The sequence below is a fragment of the Prionailurus viverrinus genome, unplaced genomic scaffold (genome assembly GCF_022837055.1).
Source record: "Prionailurus viverrinus isolate Anna unplaced genomic scaffold, UM_Priviv_1.0 scaffold_45, whole genome shotgun sequence".
Classification (NCBI taxonomy): Eukaryota; Metazoa; Chordata; class Mammalia; order Carnivora; family Felidae; genus Prionailurus; species Prionailurus viverrinus.
This window is the reverse complement of record NW_025927610.1, coordinates 1,583,202-1,603,912: the sequence shown is the minus strand read 5'-3', so window position 1 is coordinate 1,603,912 and position 20,711 is coordinate 1,583,202. Positions and strand designations below refer to the sequence as shown.

Sequence of the window (20,711 nt, the reverse complement as noted above, 5' to 3'; positions counted from 1 at the left end):
CTAGCGGGAACCAGCCCGGGGAGCAAACAGCAGGAGGCAGAAGGCCGGGCGGGTGTGGACAGTGTCGGAGGGCCAGGGCCTGGGGTGCTGGCCACCAGGCCGGGACGCACCTGGGTCTGAACGGGAGCCCCCCCCACCCCCACCCCCAGCAGCGTCCCCGAGACCAGCACAGAGGCAGTGTGCACAGGTCACCCAGCCCTGTCAGGGGACGAGCGGATCTTCTGTGCAACTTGATTTCTCAGCGGGAGCTCCCGGCTGAGCTCCAGCACGGTCCACGGGGGAGGCCCGTTGCGGCTCCCACAGCTTCCCCAGGGGACCGCTCAGGGTGACGGCTTTCCACCTGCCGTCCCCTGGGCTCCTCTCTGGGGGTGTGGGTGTCGTGGTCACCTCTCTGTGCTCCTGCACCCGCTGTCCCTTGTTACACTTAGCTGCTCTCCTGCTCCCCGCGCACAGCACCATCCGCTATGCGCGCAGGAAGAGGGAGCGGGGCCTGTGCTGTGACAGCGGGCGGGCACACGGCTTCTCTAGCTCTCGGTGGGATGTTAGGGCTCGTGAGGTACTTGCATTACTTCTCCCGAGGACTCCGAGCGGCGGCTGCAGGTGCGACCCTCGGATGTCCCGCCCTTTCTCTTCACACCTGCCCTTTATGCTGTCCCTGAGACAGTCCCTCCCTCCCTCTGCCTCCCTCCCTCTCTCTCTGCTTCCTGTCCTCCTTCCTGCCCTCCCTCCTTCTCTCCATCTCCCTCCCCCCTCCCTTCCCTCCCCCACTCCTGTCCTTCCCCTTCCCTTTTTTTCTCCTCCCTTCCTCCTACCCCCACCGTCCCTCCTTCCCCCTCCTTCCCCCCTCCCTCCTTCCCCTCCCTCCCCCTCCCTCCCCTGTCCCTCTTTCCCTCTTTCTTCCTCCCTCCCTGTCTCTCCCTCACCCTCCCTCCCTCTCCGTCTCTCTCTCTCTCCCTCCCCTTCTGCCCCGTTTTGCTGTTTCTGCCGCTGCTTCTTGGGTCAGTTCTCTCTGCTCCCCGTGGCCAACAGGCTGCCGGTTCCCGAGCTTACGCGCTCTATTTCGGACGACCTCGCTGAAGCATCCGTGCCAGTGCCGTGAGCGGCGTGGCCTTGCCCTGCCTGTCCCGCCGCTGCGTTCCAGCCTGGCCTCTGCTCCTGCCGGCCCGGCCTTCTCTTCTCCCTGGGAGTGAGGCCCTTTCTCAGCCTCCCAGCGGCCCTGACCCACAGTCACTGTCCTCAGTGTAGCCTCCAGGGGCCTCTGGTTTCTTCCAGAGTGTAGCCCGCAGCCACGGGTAGCCTCTCGGGGGGACCTGTAGACAGGGAGTTGCTTGGAGCCCGAGACCTGTCGTGTGCTCCTCCCGGGCGCCCCGTGCTCCTGTGCCCGCGACCGTGCTGGAAACACTTGTGGAGAGCCCCGTGGCCACACGTCGTAGGCGAACTGAAGGCCGTTGCTGTCGACACCTATGTGACTTTTTAGTAAAAATGAAAGGATTCAAAATAAGGTGCTCGTTTCTCTGGTTCGGGCCTGGGTGATTGGGGGGCAGGGGTGAGAGCCGGGTTCTGGGTATCAGCACAGCACAGCGTGAGGGGAGTGGCCAGTGGCTGGAAGGAGCTGGTGGGGGTGGGTGGGGAGGCCGGGAGGGGAAGGAGGGAGAGCCAGGACTCGGTGGCCTCAGGGCCGCTGCCCCCTCGGAGGCCACTGTGGCTGGAGGGCCCCTCGAGTCTGTGTCAGGAACGTCGGGTGACGGCGGTCCCGGTGTTAGGCAGCCGAGTGGCCCGGGTGCAGGTGCAGTCCGGGGACAGGGGGGAGTGAGGGCGTGTGTGGGGACGGCTTGGTGCCGAGACAGCCCCCAGAGCTGTACGAGGCGGTGAGGCGAGGCCACCTCCCTGCAGGACGGCCGAGGTTCTCACGCAGGAGGGCAGAGGGGGTCAGGGCCTGCCTCCCAGTTTGCAGAAAACACGCTCACTTCCTCTGTGCCTGAAATTGGTCACTTTAGGGTTTCGAGTACCCAGGACATCAGAGATTTCAGCTGTGAGGCTTTTTACATTTAAAACGGGAGGCCTTCTTTGTTGGACCCAGATCGCATTTGGGGAAGTGACAATCCCATAATGACGGTGAATTAATTCTGGTCATTTCCCAGAGAAAGAACAAGACGTGTTAGTGGCCTGTTGTCTTGTGCACCTGAGTTGGTCTGGTCTTCAGACACCAGCTGACCGTCTGGGATTCTTCAGTTTCCTCGGACGCCTGTGAAATTATGTAAAAGCATAACGTTTACATTAATAGTTACTTCTCTGGCCACACCCTTTATGTTTCCCCAGTTATTCGTCCGTGGTTCTTCATTTGCTCTTTTGGTGAGAGCCTTTGGGGGCCGGTCAGCCGGCACAACCCGCCTTGTGGTTTGCAGGCGTGAGCTGGGGCTTGTCTCCGGGCGCCGAGCTTCAGGGGCAGAGCAGATGCGTGGAGATCCTGGGGTGACTTTTATTTTCAACTTTGGGTTTTGGATCGGGGTCGTTCGTACAGAGCATGAGATTAACCCGGGACGACCCTCTCGTCTCCACCGCAGGGTGTCAGGCAGAACTCAGCCTCTCTTCCCGAGAAGGTAACGTGATGTACTTTTTCTTTGTGTTTAGGGCTCAAAGTTTGGGCGGGGAGTTGGACTCACTCAGACTTCTCAGCGCACTTCTGCTCGGAGATCATTTGGAAGATCCAAGAGATTTAGTATCACTCGCTCCCTTGATGATCTTGAGGTAATTGAATTTTAGTTACTTTCTTTCCCCATCAGGTTTTTAAAAATGAACGTCGGTCGTGCAGATACACCTGCATCTTCCTGGAATCCCACCCTCACCCATTCCCCTCCCTCCTTCTCCTGCTGTTACCCTGATCTTCAAGTGGGGGGGGGGCCTCTCCTGCACATCCGGACCTTCCCTGCCCACCCCCCCGCCCCCCGCCCGTGTCTGCGGACCGTCTCCTGTCTCATCGCTGCCCCTCTTGCCCCACTGAGTCTGCGGACATCACCCTGCCTTGCGCGCTGCCTGCTGTGTGGCCAGCGCAGCTGTAAACGTGGTAGACGTGAACTTGACTCGGCCTCGCGAGAATCACGAGGGGGGGCCTCTCATCGCCCCCCTCTAAAGACAGCGTATTGATCCACAGATACCGAGTTCTTTTCTTCTATCCATATTCCTTAAGAGATGAATAGACTTGGCTGTCAGAGCGGTTTCAGGACTACAGAAAGGTGCAGAGCCCCCGAGCCCCCCCGCCCCGTGACCCGGGCTGCTCCCCCCTCACGCCGGCGTGGCGCATGTCGGCCGACGGGCCGGGCGGACGTGTTCCTGTGAGGTTCACGGCTCGCGTGAGAGGCCGCTCTCCATGCTCTCCGTTCTCAGGCTGTGGACAGGTGTGTGATGTCACTCCGCCTCCATCACAGTGTCACAGGCGGGGTTTCGCGGCCCCCGAGAACCCCTGTGCTCCGCCTAGGCCGCCTCCCTTCTCCCTGGACCCGTGGCGGCCCCGACCCTTCTGCAGTTCACCGTGCGTTCGGCCTGGCAGTCTGCACAGGGGCCGTGGCACCGGCTGTCTTGTTCCGCCTCCCTTAAAACGCCGCCTGACCCGCAGGCTTTAGTCCCATCGTGTCGTGCTGTGGCGTCTGTTGTGAGCGTGCTGGCCTCGCATCCGCCCCGCCGTGGACGGCCCCCCGCTGGGCAGCTGGAAACCTGCGCACGGGGCCCCGTGGGCACATGCGGGAGGGAGGGCCACGGTGATAGGCGTGGCCACGCGCCAGTCTCGGTGACCCTTCTCACGCAGGCTGGGGTCACCGGCGTGTGAGCCCGTCACCCCTCCTCTCCGCCCTTGGTGCTGGCGGGCTGGGAACTTTCCATTTCGGTGAAATGGCATCTGGTCTTACCCGGCATTTCACTGATGGTGCGTGAGGCCGAGTGGTCCGAGGGAGGCTCTTGGGCTCTTCCAGTTTTCTCCGTGTTGCATTAGCCTATTCATATCCTTTTCTAGTTTCAGATTTTGTATGTACATATATGTGTGTGTGTGTGTGCGTGTGTGTGCGTGTGTGTGTGTGTGTGTGTATGTTCTGGACACAAGTCCTTTGTCAGTGAATGTTTTGGAAAAATCTCTGTGGCTTATTCCCACCTTTGTTCAGGGTGTCATTCGTTACACATATGTCTAATTCACCCTTTTTAAGTGTCCAGTTCAGCGCCATTAAGAGCAGTCACGGCGTCAGGGCACCTGTGACTCGTAGTTTCTGCTCAGGTCATGACCTCACCATTCGTTGGATCGAGCCCCATGTGAGACTCTGTGCTGACAGCATGGCGCCTGCTTGGGATTCTCTCTCTTTCCTTCTTCTCCTTCCCAGCCCGCTCTCTCTCTCTCTCTCTCTCTCTCCCTCTCAAAAGAAATAAGCATTAAAAAAAAGGACATTCACAGTGTTGTGTGGCCGTGCCCACCCTCCGTCCCCAGCACTGAACCTCTGTGCCCATGAAACACTGGCTCCCCACCCCCTCCCTTGGTCTCGGGAGCCCCACACTTTCCGTCTCTAGTGTTTCACGACACTGGGTCCTTGTGAAAATGGAATCACATGGGCTCTCTGCTTCCGGGTCTGGCGCGTTTCACTGAGCATAATGTCCTCCAGGCTTGTCCACGGCGTGGCAGGCGTCAAGATGTCCTCCCTTTCTATCCACGTGATCCGTTGTGTGGACATCGCACGTTGTGTTTATCCATCCCTCTGACGACGCGCACTTAGGTTTCTCCTACCATTTGGCGCTGTGAGCACAGTTATGCAAATATCTGTTTGGTTCTAGCTTAAAAATTAATTCTAAATAAGATAAGTTCTTACAGACCGATTGACAGTAAACTGGAACTAACAGGCTTTGGTTGATTGTTGCTTCAAGTGGTAGGTTCGTTTGTGTTTTGAGGTGAAACCGGGATGCTTGACTGTTAGAGGCGGAAGTGGTCTTTGAAGCCGCCCTGTCTTCTAGGCTGGATGTGGGAGGGTCGTCAGAGTCTGGGGGTGGGTCACAGAGGCAGGAGGGGGGCACAGGCTGGAGGCTGGAGCTGGGCGGGGGAGGGGGGCCACCTTGCCCGTGGTGTTGTGGTAACTGGGGGCAGTGCAGGCCAGCAGGCCGCGTTTGGTCAGCAGCGGTCAGAAGTGGCTCCGGTGCGGCCCCTCGCTGGGTGAAGGAGAGAGGTGAGTGTGCCGAGCGCGGGGGCCCTCGGAGCTGTGCGGCTCCCGGGGAAGGGGGTCTCGACGAAGCCCGCGTTCTCGGGTCAGCCTGTTGGCCAGCCGTTGGCCGCATTTTTCTGGGAGAAGGCTCGTGGGAGGGGTCTGAGCCTCCCAGGGGTGAGAAGTGGCCCTAGCCCGGCTTGTGGTGGCAGCCCGCGGTCAGACCTCCAGGCTCCGTGGTTCCCGCTCACTTCTCCTCGCCCGAGAGAGAGCGCTGGGCCCTCCTGCCGCCCACCGCCCGCATGTGCACCAGTGTCTGCGCCCTTGACTGAGGGCAGTGGGCAGCGGGCAGCGGGCAGCTCAGTCTTTGATCTCTGACCTTCAGATCAGCTCCGCGAGGAGATCGTCATGCTCTCTGTCTTACAGGTCAGGAAACTGAGCCGCAAGGAGTTTCAACAGCATCTTCTAGGCCACGCTAGGCTGCAAAGCTGTGGTCTTTCCACCACGTATAGGACCTCTCGCTTTTGTTAAAATGGTACATTTGGAGACATAGGAGTGAATCTTCGCTAAGTTTGGTTTTTTTGTTTTTTTTTTTTGTTTTTTGCCTAAAGGGTTCAAAACGTACAAGCCGCAAATACCTTTCTTGAACACTCATCGCTGGTAAGCCTGTTTCTAAGGGAAGCTTGTTGAACACACCGTCTCTCTGTACTTCTCTTTGTTACTCTTTAGCGGGTGTCCTCGGCAGCCTGGGAGACCGTCCCCGACCTCTCGGTCCTCGCACCCTCGGACGGTCCCCTCCCCAGAGGCACCGGCTTTCACGTCAGCCTTCAGGTGGTGCCTGATCATCCTGGGCCTCCCAGAACATTCTCTCCTCATCGTACCCCGCCAGGGGCCCCTGCCCCCCGGCCACCAGCAGCCCCGCTCCTCTGTGTAAGTCCTGTCTCAAGTCCTCGTCCGGGACACCAGCGGCTCGGATTGGGTCCCCCGGAGGGAGACTCAGATGGAGAGCTCTGCAGGCCTGGGGACCCACATCAACTGGGGTGATGAAACGGTACATGTGTGTCAGTCCAAATGAGCGGCGACTGCATAAAACAAGGGTAACTGTTTTGTGTTTTTTGTTTGGTTTAAAAATGCATACAAGTAAATCACAGCGTGGCCACTAGTGTGAGCGCTGGGAGGTGAGTGGACTGCAAGCTCCAGGTGATGTCAGTGCTCAGGAAGAGGGTGAAGGTGTGGTTCGTCCTTGATTTTCATAAGGTGAGAACGCATGCTGTCATCTCCAGGGTAGCCTGAGACGGTGAAGTAAAGAGCGCTTTTAGATTGCGGGGAGGAGAAATGGAATTTTAAAAACCAGTCAACTCAGCAGACGGTAGAAATTGGAGAGACGGGACGGTAGGAGGGCGGAGAGCTGGGGGCTGTCCACGGAGGCAGCACTGAGTCGAGCCGTGGCGTGAAGTCCCCACGTGTCAGTAGGAACATCGATTTCATTTTTCTTTTTTTTTTTACATTTATTTATTTTGAGAGACACAGAGACAGCACGAGGCGGGAAGGGGCAGAGAGGGAGGGAAAGAGAGGGAATCCCAAACAGACCCCGCACTGTCGGCACAGAGCCCGACACGGGGCCTGAACCCACAAAACCGCGAGATCGTGACCCGAGCCAAAACCAGGAGTCGAATTCTTAACCAGCTGAGCCACCCTCATGCCCCAAGAACATCGCTTTTATTTTTTATTAAAAAAAATGTTTTTTTAATCTTTATTTATTTTTGAGAGAGAGATAGAGTGAGAGCAGGGGAGGAACAGAGAGAGAGGGAGACACAGAATCGGAAGCAGGCTCGAGGCCCCGAGCTGTCAGCACAGAGCCCGATGAGGGGCTCGAACTCACAGACCGCGAGATCATGACCTGAGCCGAAGTCGGACGTTCAACTGACTGAGTCACCCAGGCACCCCAAGAACACCGATTTTAAATGAATCAGATATACCGGTTAAAAAGAAAAGATTGTCAGACTGCATGTAAAATCTGATTATTTTCTTTACTAGAGACACATCCAAAAGTTCAGGACACAGAAAGCAAACAAAAAACTGGAAAAGAACACACTGAGCGGTACTAATCAGAACAGTGGCAGTCGCATTAATGCCAGCGGGGGCTTTCGGGCAAAAAGCATCCCTAGAGCTAAAAAGGGAGCCTTCAGAATCGTAAGAGGCAGTGAGAAGTTCTCATCCTGAAGTTTGTATGCATTCAGTAACATGGTCTCAACATACCTAAAGCAAAAATGGGTAGAAGCAGGAGAAGAAGTGGGCTAATTGATACGGCGGGAGGTTTTTTACACTCCCTGCCTCGCAACTGGCGGCTGGAGCAGGAGAACAAAGTCTGGAAGAGAGAGGACCTGAGCAGCATGACTCCCAACTTGGCCTCCCGGACGGACGTGCGGCACTGCACCCGATGGCCCGCTCTCTACCCCTCCTGGACCGTTTGAACGTTGAGCGCGTGCTGGGCCATAAGGCCGGCCTGCGTAGGTGCGGAGGACTCTCCCACAGTGTGTCCTGTGCCACAGCCAGCGTACTAGAAAGCGGGTGGTGCCCGTCATGTGGGAGTACACCACCCGTCGCTCCAAGGAGAGTCACTGTGGGGGTCGGGAGTGACGCTGCGGGCCTCCCCCTCTGACCCGTGGCGTGCGGGTACGGGGTGCCCCCGGCGACGTTTGTGGTGTCACGATGCCCGTACGAGAAGGGAAGAGAAGTGGAGAGTCGTCTGGAGGTGAGAAGAAGAGCTGTAAAAACGACACGCGGGAAGGGGAAGCTGGCAGAAATGAGGGCAGAAGCAGAAGTCGGTGACACAGAAATCAGCAGACTAAACGGGCAGAGGAATACACGAAGAGGGGTTACTTCCCAGCTCAATTTATGAGGCCCCTGAACCTTGACCCCCAAACCTGATGCGGACTGAGAGGAGAAGAGAGGAGAGGAGAGGGGAGGAGGGGGAGGAGGGGGAGGAAGGGGAGGGGAGGAGAGGGGAGGAGGGGGAGGGGAGGAGAAGGGAGGGGGGAAGGGAGGAGGGGGAGGGGAGGAGAAGGGAGGGGGGAAGGGAGGAGGGGGAGGGGAGGGGAGGGGAGGAGGGGAAGAGGGAGAGGGGAGGAGGGGGAGGGGAGGAGAGGGGAGGAGGGGGAGGGGAGGAGAAGGGAGGAGGGGAAGAGGGGAGGGGAGGAGGGGGAAGGGAGGAGGGGAAGAGGGAGAGGGGAGGAGGGGGAGGGGAGGAGAAGGGAGGAGGGGAAGAGGGAGAGGGGAGGAGGGAGAGGGGAGGATGGGAAGAGGGAGAGGGGAGGAGGGAGAGGGAAGGAGGGGAAGAGGGAGAGGGGAGGAGGGAGAGGGGAGGAGGGGAAGAGGGAGAGGGGAGGAGGGAGAGGGGAGGAGGGGGAGGGGAGGAGAGGAGAGGGGCCGGCTGCCCACAGGTGAGCACAGGTGGAAGCACTTAACATCACGACGCAAGTGCAGGTTCATGTTTATTCCAAGGACAGGATATTTTTTCAACGCTTGAAAATCAATATAATTTACCACAGTAACAGAGTAAAGTAGAAAAATGATATATCCTCTCAACAGAAGCAGGGAAAGCATTTGGTAAAAGTCGGCATCCGTTCATGGGAAAAACAAAAACAAAGCAAAACAAAACTTAACAAAATAGGAATTACAGGGAACTTCCTTAATCTGATGAGGTGATAAAAAGTCCCCATAGCGGGCAGCTTACTTAAGCTTTCCCCTTGAGATCAAAGCAAGAGAAAGACGGATGCTGCTACCATTTCTGTTCAAATGTTTCTTGCCAGTCTGAGTTTACTAAGAGAGTAGAAACAATAGATATTTAACAACCACAAAGGAAGGACGAAAATGTTGTCCTCAGGGGCAGCTGGGTGGCTCGGTCAGCCAAGTGTCCGCCTCTCGATTTTGGCTCAGGTCATGATCTCATGATTTCGTGGGTTCGAGCCCCACATTGGGCTCTGCTGACGGTGTGGAGCCTGCCTGGGGCTCTCTCTCCCCCTCTCTCTCTGCCCCCAGCCCCCGCTCATGCTGTCTCTGTTTCTCTCAAAATAAATAAACTTAAAGAAGTTTTTTTAGAGAAAATGTTGTTCTCACATGATATGGTATCATAGGAAATCTAAAGAATCTAGAGGTTAATTATTAAAACTAATGAATACTCAGCAAGTTGCTGGGTATAGTCAGTATACAATAATCAGTTGTGGGTATGGTTAGAAAATAGCATAGAGATTCAGTGCAATTTTTCAAGTTTATTTACTTATTTTGGAGAGAGACGGAGCTGGCGTGAGTGGGGGAGGGGCGGAGAGAGGGCGAGAGAGAGAGAACCCCGAGCAGGGTCTGTGCCGTCAGCACAGAGCCTGACGAGGGGCTCAAACCCACGAAACTGAGATCAGGACTGGAGCCAGAACAGAGTCGGACGCTCACCCGACTGAGCCCCCAGGCGCCCCGTAGCAGCCCGGATATTCTGGAAGGACAGTAGATAGGAGGAGGTCCGCCATTCGCCATCGAAATGTGTTCTAGTGGAAGCAACTCCAAACAGGGTCCGTGTTGGCCCTCCTCCGTGGGAGGAGGGCGTGCACAGAGGTAGACCCCGTGCCCGTGCACGTGGGCTGTGTGCAGAGCAGGGCCGAGTGTGGTCTTTTCAGTGGTGCTGGAATAAGAGATCCACGCGGGAAAAAGAAAAAGAAAGAAAGAAAGAAAGAAAGAAAGAAAGAAAGAAAGAGAAGGAAGGAAGGAAGGAAGGAAGGAAGGAAAGAAAGAAAGAAAGAAAGAAAGAAAGAAAGAAAGAAAGAAAAGAAAGAAAGAAAGAAAGAAAGAAAGAAAAGAAAGAAAGAAAGAAAGAAAGAAAGAAAGAGAAGGAAGGAAGGAAGGAAAGAAAGAAAGAAAGAAAGAAAGAAAGAAAGAAAGAAAGAAGGTCCTCGTGCCCTACCAACACAGCTCAATCCAGCTGTAACGCGGAGGGCAGCACAAGAGCATTACCTGAGGGCGGTGCGGGCTCACGGCCTCATGGTGTTGGGGCGTGAGCCATAGAGGCCAAGGCTGATGCTGAGACCCGGAGAATGTCGGGGCCCTTCGTGCGTGCAGATACACCACTGCTAGATTAGGGGGGAGGGGGGTGGGGGGAGGCCCCACCAGAAGAGTGGGCAGGAGATTCAGGCGGGTGTTTTACCAGACGACGGCCTGATGGCACGTCACACGGGAGAAGGTTTCCAGCCCTGTTCATCATCAGGGAGGTGCAGTTACGGCCGTGGTGAGGTCAACACCCCGGGAGGGCTGCAGTGAGGACTGACGTGTCAGCAGGAACCGGGCCGGGGCTGTGCAGGTGAGCCCTCGAGAGGAGGCTGGACAGGAGCCGGGGCGCGTGGAGGCAGGGGCGGGGGGGCCTGTCCTCCGAGCGGGGAGAGGAGCTACTGACAGATGGCCGGAAGGGGGCAAGGTCCTGGTGGGGGCGGGGGGGCGGTCAGGGCATGAGTCAGGCTATAGGAATGTCAGAGGGGAGTCTTGTATGTTTTTGAAAAGGTGCCCATTTTAGTCTTGACCATGGCGGACGGTCACCGAGGAGGCAGTGGCCTGAGAGGCGGGTCAGGGAGAAAACAGCCAGCACTGTTGGCCCAGTGTGGACAGCGGGGACGTCTCCGCCCTCTAGGTGTTTAGGCAGGTGTTTAGGTTTTTAGGATGTGGACCGACGGTGTTGGCGTTTGTGAGACAGTCCCAAGATGCAGAGGCCCTGAGCTGAGCACGCGCAGCTTTAAAAGGGGAGCTGTGCCCCGAGACCGGCGTGGGAGCCCAGAGTCAGCTTCTGGGGGGTCCTTCGTCCAGCGTCACCATTGTAGGCTGTTGGCCACGGGGAACAAGAAACAATTGGCTGTCTGTGCGTGGGGCCGGGCTGATCCACCACGGTCCTGCTCGCAGAGAGGGTCGAGCGGTGAGGGGTTGTGGGTGTGCTGGGTCTGCAGGAGCTCCTTCTGCGGCTGGGCGGGGGCTTCTCTCCTTAGCTGTTGGACCGGTGACCCAGGAAGTCTTATATGGCACAGAACGTGCAAGGCTGCGTGTGTGACAGGGGGTGAGTGTGTGGGGTCCGCAGAGCGTGTGGGGAAGGTGCTCGTCCAGCACGGCGGTGACAGTTGTCGTGGTGGGGATTGGACATGGCCCGCGAGCCCCCAGGGCACAGGTCAGTGGAGAGAGGTGGCTCTGGGACCGTCGGTTCCTGTGATTTGGTGCAGGCATGGCAGGAAGGCCCCTGGACTGAGCTGCTTGGCCAGGGCCTAGGGAGGGGCTCGAGGGTCAGTAGGGTGAAGAAGAAGGACTTGGGGGCACCCGGTGTGAGGCATGTGGTACTGGGACATCCTGGAAGGAGGCATGGTGGCCGCGGCACATTGGTGGCAAGGTGATGGCGGTGGGGGAGCTGGAATAGGTTTGTGGGCCAGAAATGGGCCCCTCTCAGGAGGGAATGTTCACAGTCCCTCACCGTGTGGGGCCCGCACACGAAGGTCTCGAGACAGGCACAGCTGCCTGGGGACAGAAGGGAGGGAGGGCGGGCCAGCCTGAGACTTGGGTGTTATTCTAAGTGTGGCGGAAGCTTCTGGCGAAACTCGCAACAGGCAGCTGAGGGAGAGAGGGGCGTGGCGTGTGGCAGGGCAGGAGGGACAGGGCCCAGCCTTGCTCCAGCTGTCAGGAGCTCCGGGGGCTTCAGGAGGAAGGCCCTAAGTGTCTGAGTGACAGGAGAACACGGGGGTGAGACCCTGCAGGAGCCCTGGGAGCTGGGGAACAGGAGAGGGGAGGGATCTGGGCCGGAGTCGGCACCCCGTGGCCCTCAGGCCATAGGCTTGTCCTGTGAGTAAAGCTTTATTGGGGACAGTGGCAGAGTTGGGTGGTGCAGACAGTGACCCACAGACTGGATGTTTATTCTCGAGCAAGCTGGCTGCACCCTAGTGACAGCCACGGTGCCCAAGCTCGCTGTGGCCCCGGGAGGGGAGGGGACCTGGCTGCTCTCTAGACTGTGGGGTCCTTCAGTTCATGGCCTTTCTAGACGGGCCCCCTGCTGAGAGCCAGGCCCACCTGCCCTGCTGCCCCTGGGGCCTCTCTGGCTGGAGCCAGAGCCCCACGGGGAGCTCCCCGCCCCTCCTTCTGGCTCTCACAACACCCCGGCCCCTCTGCACTCCCCCCGGGAGCACTGTGCTGGGGGGAAGGCGGCCGGCTGGCAGAGGGCCCAGCTGTGGTTAGCAGGGACTGGCAGTTCAGGGCCTGGACAGCAGGGGGCGCCGAGGCCATGCATTTTCCTCCCAGCTTGTCCAGACTTCTCCGTGGGGGGTGGAGGGTGGGGGGTGGGAGCGGCCCCGGCATCTGAGGCTGGGCTGCTGTCTGTGCTCATCTCCCTCTGCCACGCTTGAACCTGTAGAGGAGTGCGTGTGTTCCCTCTGGGTCCAGCTGTGCCCGGGGTGGGTGGAAGACGAGGGAAGGCATGACGGGTCCGGGGCATTTAGGAGACGATGCCCCTTGCCCTCCCGAGACTGGCTTGGGGCTGCGGCAGGAACCAGTGAGAGGCACCTGGGGAGGCGGCGGCCGCTGCAAGAGGATCCAGGATACGGGAGGAGCTCTTTGGTGGGCCCCTTCACCAGAACTTTCTAGGTGGCCGGGTCTAGAGAACGAGGCTCCTCTCTGCCTGGCTTGCCGGTGTTCCCCCCGGGATGCCCACTGCTTCCCCCCCCCCCCCCCCCACCATCTGTGTGCTCTGGCCAGACCCTCCCCGGACATGCTCCTTGAGCTGCCCCGACCCAGCCCGCCACGGGACCTCTGCTGCCGTCCCCGAGAGCTTGCACTGCGTTCTCAGCTCAGGACAGACCCCTGGGCAGGCTCGGGGCAGAGGGCACAAAGGCCCTCTGGGCTCCCTCCAGCCCGGTGACGCGCCTGTAGCTGCTTGCTACCTGCTTCCTGTTGTCTGGCTTCCTGGGCCAGAGCACCCTCCCCCACGGCCCCCAGCTCTCCCGCTGGGGTGGACCGGTGCCGGCAGCTCACGTGGCCGGGCAGGCCTGGGGTTGGGGGCCAAGGACGGCTCCGACCTCAGCTGGCCCTCTCCCCACTGCCGCTGGGCAGCTCCCTGTCCTGCCGAGCCCAAGCCCGTGCAGTGCCAGGCCACGCCGCCACTGCCACCCGGCGTTTCCCGTCGTGCCCAGACCCACACTTGGTCTTATTAGGGGCTAGTCCCCAGTTGGCCGTGAGTCAGCACGCTCGTCAGAATAGGGAGGATGCGATGGCGGGCGTGTTTGGCGCACTGCGGGAGCCCTTGGACACTTTGACAGCCAGGGAACCCCTCCTTTCCCCCGGAGGTGAGCCGGGCTCTGGGGGCCGAGGGCACCGTGCGGCACGGGCGGGGGTTGTCCCCAGACTCTTGCCCCCGTCCCCTCCCTCTCCCTGCCCTGCGGACGGCAGGGAAGGGCAGGCTGACAGCAAACGGGGAGACACAGAAGGCCCCAAAGGGACACAAGAGAGCGCGTGCCGTGTGGAGCCGGATGGCAGCGGGCGGCTGTGTGGGCCACCCGCGACGGCCACATGCGCGAGGTGGGGGTCAGCTTCCTCTGGTGGGGTATGGGCGCTTCCGTCTGAGGCGGTTAGAGTGAGAACAGGTCCGGCACCCGAGCGGCGGCGTGCACGACTCGGCACCCGGGTGCTGGGTTTCGGGATCTGCCGCGTGCCCTGGGGTGTGGCCTACCAGTCCCGCAGTCCGGCTCCGGTCTCCGGTGGTCACTGGTGGTCACTGGTGGTCGTCCCGGGTCTGGCAGGCCTTCCGGGCCAGGGTGCTCCTGGCCTGCAGGCCACTGTCCTCTCCCCAAACATACAAGTAGTTTAGGCCCCTGGGAGATCAGTGAGGACAATAACCTGGTCACAGAGTCACCGGCTGGCCTGTCCACCTATGAAAACCTTCCAGTGTGTTTTCTCTGAAAGTGTGTGTGCCTGGGTGCGTGTGTGCACATGTACGGGTGCACGTGTATGGGTGTGTGTGCATGTGTGTGCACACATGTATAGGTGTGTGCACACGTATGGGTGCGTGTGTGTGCGTGCACATGTACGAGTGTGCGTGTGTGTGCACGTGTATGGGTGCACGTGTATGGGTGCGTGTGTGCATGCGTCTGTGTGTGCACACGTATGGGGTGTGAGTGTGCGTGTTGGAGGGTGACATCAGGGCATGCGTGTCCAGCTTGGGGGGGTGGCGTGTGGCCTGTACCCACTGGGCCGGGCCAGATCCTGTCTCAGCCTTGCCAGCCTGCGGTTTGTACCACACGGTGCTCTGGGTGCGGCTTCTTCTCTCTTCCCGGCCGCCAGGGGAAGGAGGTGGGCTTGCTGGCCTTGTCTGCCAGACTTGATTTATGCCCAGGAAAGGCGACTCATCCGTGTGCCCGCGGGGCCTGTTTGCAGGCCGTGGCCCCCGCTTTCCCTCACACTGGCTGGCTGGCCTGCTTGGGAAAGACGATGAGTCCTGCTCCTATGGCCCGGAGAACAGGTGGAGTGAACAGGCCGTGGCACTTGGACATGAGGCCCCTCCAGGCTTGGCAGGGCAACCGCGGGAGCCCAGGAAACCCTGGGTGGCGGGGTTGGAGGGAGCTCTCTCGGCCGAGGCTCATCCCCCGCCCCGCCCCATGGAGCAGGGGGGAGGTAGGGCAGCCCGGGGCGCCCCTGCCCACCTCCTGGGGGCCCGGGCTGAAGGCTGCTGCTCCCATCCCCCCCTCTCACTGGGACCCCCTTCCCCGTAGTCCTGGGTGGTGCTGTCTCCCTCGCGGGCCCCGGCGGCTCCTGTGAGCCGGGCCAGGTGCTTCCTGCACTCGGTGGTGGTGTGGACGGCCTTAGAGGCTTCTGTCCCTTCCTAGCCCTGTGCTGTCGGTTCATACTTTTATTGTGTGTGGATCTCTAGAGAAAAGCAGTCTGCAGAAGCTTGGGCTGATGCCCATGGTCTGTAAGATTTTCACCTTTCGGGCAGGCCTCATACAGTCGTGCATGAAACACAGAGTCACGTGCTCCATGTTATGGATTCTCTGTACTGAACGCTCACGCAGGGAATGCTCCCGTCTCTCCCACGGAAAAGCAAAAGTAAGGATGGGCTCCGCATGGTCAGTGTGGTCGGCTGATGGCCTGACCCCAAACCTGAGGGCCAGCATCCCAGCCTCTCGGCCCTTTGGGCATCGTGTTTGCTTCCTGAGGTCGGCTCCGATCTGACAGTCCAGGGTGAACTGAGTGCTGGAGCCCGTGCACGTGAGACCCTACCTCCAGGGCTGTAGAGTTTTGGCAGTGAAGAAGCACTTTGTGGTGAGCACTTTACCGTGGAGTCTCCAGAACGTTGACGGGTAATTTTGCAGTGGTACCTGGGTTCTAGAACCCGTTTCTTATTTCTTTTCTGCCCCCTGTGCGTACGAGGACCTGCCGCGGTTCCCTCGCTTTGAGGTTGTGTCAGGCGTCTGAAGGCAGACGAGGCAGACACGGCACAGCGATAGATGCCTGAGACGGGTTTTAGGCACGCGGCCGATTCCTCAGGTTGGCACCACACAGACTCGTGCATATGGAGGCTTATAATAGAACCGTCAGCAACTGTAATTAAGGCTGTGAACTGCGCCACGCTGCTAAAAAAACAAATTCTCTGCAGCTGTTGGACTGACTGAGAATTACCCCTATCAGCTCAAGTTTGATTCTTCTGATTTGGTAGAGGAAATACTTTAAAAATGATCTCACAGCGTGACTTATGTAAACGGCCTTTTTTTTTTTAATCTGAGACAATTGAGATGGAGTCTGGATCCCTGGCAAACCACAGCTTCCTGCGGTGTCCTGTTGCCATGGGTTACAAAGAGAGCCAAGTGGAACTTCATCTGAAATGTCTTTAAACTTCCCTGGCATGCACAGGCATGCTGGTGTGTCAAATGGTATAGTTTAGATCTGCGTGCCTGGTGTGGGGCAGAAATCTTCTCGTCTGAAGATGAATTTGGGCAAAGCGTTGTCAAAGGAAACACACATTTTAAACGATCAGCAGGTAAGTTTCTTGTCATTTGGCAGAATTTTTCTAAGACTACTCGGCATCTCGGTTATTGCTTTGTTTCCAGACTGTTCAGCAAATGGTCGGTTTTCAGTGTAAACTTTGAAAGCTCTTCTCGTGCCTCCATCGTGGAGCTAAATGTGAGTCCTGTGGCGGCGAATGCCCGGCCCTGGGACCACAGGACACCCGGAGCGAGGCTGGGCGGTTGGTCGGTCGCGGGGGGTCCAGCTCAGCCCCCGGGGCAGCCCGGCTGCTCGCGCTGTAAGTCAGCCCCACAGAGAGCACCAGTGGTCTTGTCCTTCCCGCGGTAATTCTAACAGCTTTTCAAGAGCAGCGAGGGAGCTAATTAAGTTTCAACCGGATTATCCAAATCTGTCGTCTTCTTTAAATTACTGTTTTGTATCTGACATTTTAGAATGTAACGAACCGATTTTGCTTCATACGTGTACGCAGGGAACCACTGGTGATCCTATTGATTGATTATCATCTGAGCTTATAAAGTTGAACTTACTAGAAAACTTTTTCGAGAAAGGTTGGGGGAGCCAGGCAAGAGGAAGGTTTGAGATTTAAAAAAAGAATAATTTTATTTTCCTCTTGTGGCTGTGCTGTGTTGATGTAAATGTCACTAATTGCAGGGTACCAGTTTTAAATTCGTTCTTTTCTGAGGGCTGTTTCATTTTGCAGTTTTCGTGATATCTAAGTAGAACCTCAGGGCGGCGGCTGCAGGCGAGCCGGTTCAGAGGTGACCGGTTTGGGGGTGAAATGGAGGGAAAGGGGGCTTCATCCTCCCTTTTAAATGGAAGATAGGAATAGGTCAGCTGGGTCGGTCAAGGAAGAACCTTACGCAGTCAGTGCACGTTTTCATCTATTTTAAAAACACGCAGCGTGCGGTCTGAAAAGTCCAGGCACTACTAAAGCTCACCGGGGGGGGGGGGGGGGGGTGGCTTTGATGTTTACGGGCGTGCCTGCCGCGTGGCCGCCCCCAGCAGTCCTGGTGCAGAAACGCCGATGTGTGCCTAGGACCCTGTGCCTCGTCCTTGATGGAAAAGCGCATTCGGGGTATACCGTGTCCTTAATGGACTGATTAACCAGTTAGTTACTTGCACATGCCCGTGCACCACCCTCTCATCTCAGTGATCTATAAAGGCAAGTTTTAGGAAATGGTGGTTTTTATGCCAGGTGAGAAAAAAGGGCTCTAAAAAGCTGCCTTTGTACTTGCCTGTATAAATGATTTGGATCCCTTTTGAAATTTTTGCAAGTGCTCAAACTGGCAAATAAGTTGTTCGCGTGAGTGTGTTAAAATCTGGGCGTGCGGTTTGTATTTTAAGCAACAGAAAATGCGCAGCTCTCTCCTCCCCGGGGCCGAGGGTGGTATCAGAAGGTGGTGGGCGAGTGGTGGGGGCACCGCAGCTCTTTCCGGCTCAGAGTGGGCCCGTGGGGAAGAGGGCAGAAAGAGGGCCACTGCGAGGGGGCGATCCTGCAGCCACGCGGTGTGAAGGGGGTAAACTCGGGGGCACCGTGTGGGCAGGCTGGCCCCACACCTCACCAGCTCTGCTGTCTTAGCGCCTCTAATGGCTGGTCTGTAAGCGGGGTGCCCGGGGAGGCCAGCCTCCATCCACAGCGCACGTGGGCTCCGTGAACGCGGCGTGCCTCTCGCGAGCGCCTTTTATCCGGAGGCGGAGAGCTATTTCCCACGGCCGTTGGAGCACAAAGGAGAGCCGGTGGGCGCTGACCCTGAAAAAGCGTGAGGCTCCCACCGGCCGGATGAGCAGATCACAGTTTTCCCGTCGTTTACGAAGCGAAGTTCAGCATAAGTAGACTTTGCACGTGTGGGTATGCGCCTCTGTCAGAACAAAGCGAGCCATCAGCCCCGACCACGTCGGGGTGGGCGTGAGCGGTGGGTGCTGCTGGTGAGGTGCGGTGGGGGGAGACACGGAGACCCACAGCCTAGAAGGAACGCGAACTGTCACAAGAAGAAAGCTTCGACAAGCTTCCCGCGTGGACCCGTCACCCCACCGCCGCTGTGGCCCTTCTCGGGGCCGGGCCGCCCGGGAGGAGTGACGGGATCCGTGCCCGGCCCCGCCAGGCTTCCACGCCGATGGGCAGGGCCGCGCGGGAGGTTAGTCACCCTTGCGGCTCGTCCTCCCCTGCCCGCTCATAAAGTACAGATGGCACTGGGCTGCGCTTGGCCGAGGTCTGTGGTTCCGTGGCCTGGAAGCATGTCTCGTGTCACAGATGTGTTGTGAGGTCTGTCTGCCCAGGCAGCTGCCTTCAGGCTGCTAGAGTATGAGAGAAAGAACCTTCCAGAGACCAAGGGGCTTCCACCTCTCTGTGCACTGAGCCCCGTGCAGGATTGAAAACAGGAAGGGCTGCTCTGGGAAGACGGAGTCCCGTGTTCTGTTGAAGGCGCTCGGGGCGGCGGTGGGGGCGGCCACGCTCAGGGCTCCACTTGGCCGTGACAGCGCCCGGTGGCAGGTGTGTGGAGGGCGAGCCAGCCCCGCAGAAAGGCCTGGGCAGGCTGGAGGAAGACAGACCCCGGCGGTGAGGAGGGCCGCCCCGGGTTTGCTCCTGGGGAGGTGCAGGCAGGGGGAGGAAGGGAAAGCGGGCCACACAGGCAGGGCCGGCCGCAGCTCTGGCAGCCGGGTCTTCCTTCCCCCTGTCGCGGACCAGGACTCGGTCCCGGTCCCCTCGCGGGCCCGCCGGGTGGGCAGCGGAGGCGGCGAGGGGCGACCCGAGAGCAGGGGCGGGGTCCCCTCGGCCCGGGCCGGCGCACGTGGGGGGCTGAGCGGGCCCCGGAGGCGGTGTCGGGGTGCGGCCACGGGCCCGGCTGCCAGGGCGGCCGTGGGACAGGAGCGAGTGCGCGGGCCTGCCCTTCTGTGGGCCGATGCCCGGCTGGCTCGGGTGGGCCACACGCGATTGTTTTGCCTTTGCCTGGGTTTCTCCTTCTTTAGCTCAGGCGAGCAGGCTGGCGCTCAGTGCCTGTCTCCGCTCTTGGCCTGTGCCACTCGCGGGGGGACGCGGGCTGCATCCTCTGTGCGGGGCCGGCCCTGCTGGGCTGTCTGTCCCTCGGCACGCGTGTGCCTCGCCCCAGACCTCCTTGGACCCTGACGGCGGGGGGGGGGGGGGGGGGGGGCGGCCGCAGCTGCGTGGGGGCGGTCTGCGTGTATCCCACTCAGTGGCTGCACAGTCCTCTCTCACTTTCCGAGGCTCTGATTCTGGCCATCTGTGTGAGAAGACCTCCCGATGCGTGTGAGGGAGACTCGAGCTTCTGTCTGCACGTCCTCCCCTCCCTTCTGTGAGGACGTCGGTCGCCTTGAACTGGCAGCCGGTGACCTGCTGACCGTGTGCCCTGGTCCTGGGGTGCAGCCGGCACGCGGGCTCCTTTCTCCCTGATCCCCAGAGGGGCGCCTGGCACCCTCCATCCCAGAACCACCCGTCGGTCGTGCTGGTCATCCTGACCAGCTTTCCCGGGGGCCCCGGTTTCCCCAGGACCCCGCCCCCTGGCTTCTCTCCCCAGGTGCCTCCGAGCGACAGCCCTCCAGCCCGTCGCGGCAGCAGGGACCCCGCTGCTCCCAGCTCCCTCTGGATGTGCAGGAGGCGGGTAGGGAGTAGTGTTCCAGTCGGGCTTCTCCCTCGGTGTCCCCTGCCCTTCGCTCTGGCCATCCCTCAAGCCCCGTGTCGCCAAAGCCCGAGGACTCAGCTCTCCAAGTGTGTCCCTGCGTCCTTACTTCCTCGCCCCCACCTCGCTCTCTTGCCTGCAGCCCTGGGGGTGCACACTCTGCCCTGCGTCAGCCTGTCTCCAGCCCGAGGGGACACGGCGCGTGCCCTTCTCCATACCACGCGCTCCCATAGCACTTGGCTTGCCCAGGCGGCGGGGACGTGACGTCAACTTGCCGAGGCAGCGGGGAAGTGATGTCTTGGGTTCACCTCCAGCCCCTAGCATAAGCACCTGGGGGCGGGGCTGCCCGTTCTGGGTGTGCGGCCGTGTCACACGCACCCGCGTGTGCAGGAGGCGTTCAGTGAGTGCAGGCGACCTCAGCGGGATCCCCCCCCACCCAGGCCCTGCCTGACCCTGAGGGTGGGGCTGCCGGGGCCGATGGAGCCAGCCCGGGAGGATGGAAGGACGCACGGACGGCTGCAGCTTGAGGCTCCGCTCCGCTCCGTTGGGTGGAGGTTTGGGAACCCCCTGAGGCATCTCGGCCTTGATGAGAAAGCGCTTCCCTGGGGTTGGGCCTCGACTTCGCCCGAGAGTGGGGCTTGGATTCCGGTCTCCAGCGTGTACCTGCGTGTCCTGGTCCCGCAGAAGGAGCTCCTCGGGGACGGTGTCTGTCTGAGAGCCAGACTGAGCGCTGCCGCCTCCACAGAGCATTCCAGAGAGGCGAGTTTCCCTCCGCTTCGCTGGCCGTGCCGTCCTGTCGGGCTGCTGAGTCGTGGCCGTCATCCCAGACCCTCTGCCGCCTCCCACCCTGTCTCCCTTAAGCCGGGCCAGCCGGCCACGAGGG

The 20,711-nt window shown here is 59.5% G+C and overlaps 1 protein-coding gene across 3 annotated transcripts in view; it reads left to right on the top strand.

The window, feature by feature from the left end:
- Positions 1-20,711, top strand: part of RGS12 (regulator of G protein signaling 12) — a 118,017-nt gene that overhangs the window by 35,118 nt on the left and 62,188 nt on the right. For all 3 annotated transcript variants that reach the window (XM_047847303.1, XM_047847304.1, XM_047847305.1), the window contains exon 3: positions 2,632-2,748. In XM_047847303.1, the coding sequence (XP_047703259.1) occupies positions 2,632-2,748 (117 nt within the window). The remainder of the gene's footprint in view (positions 1-2,631; positions 2,749-20,711) is intronic.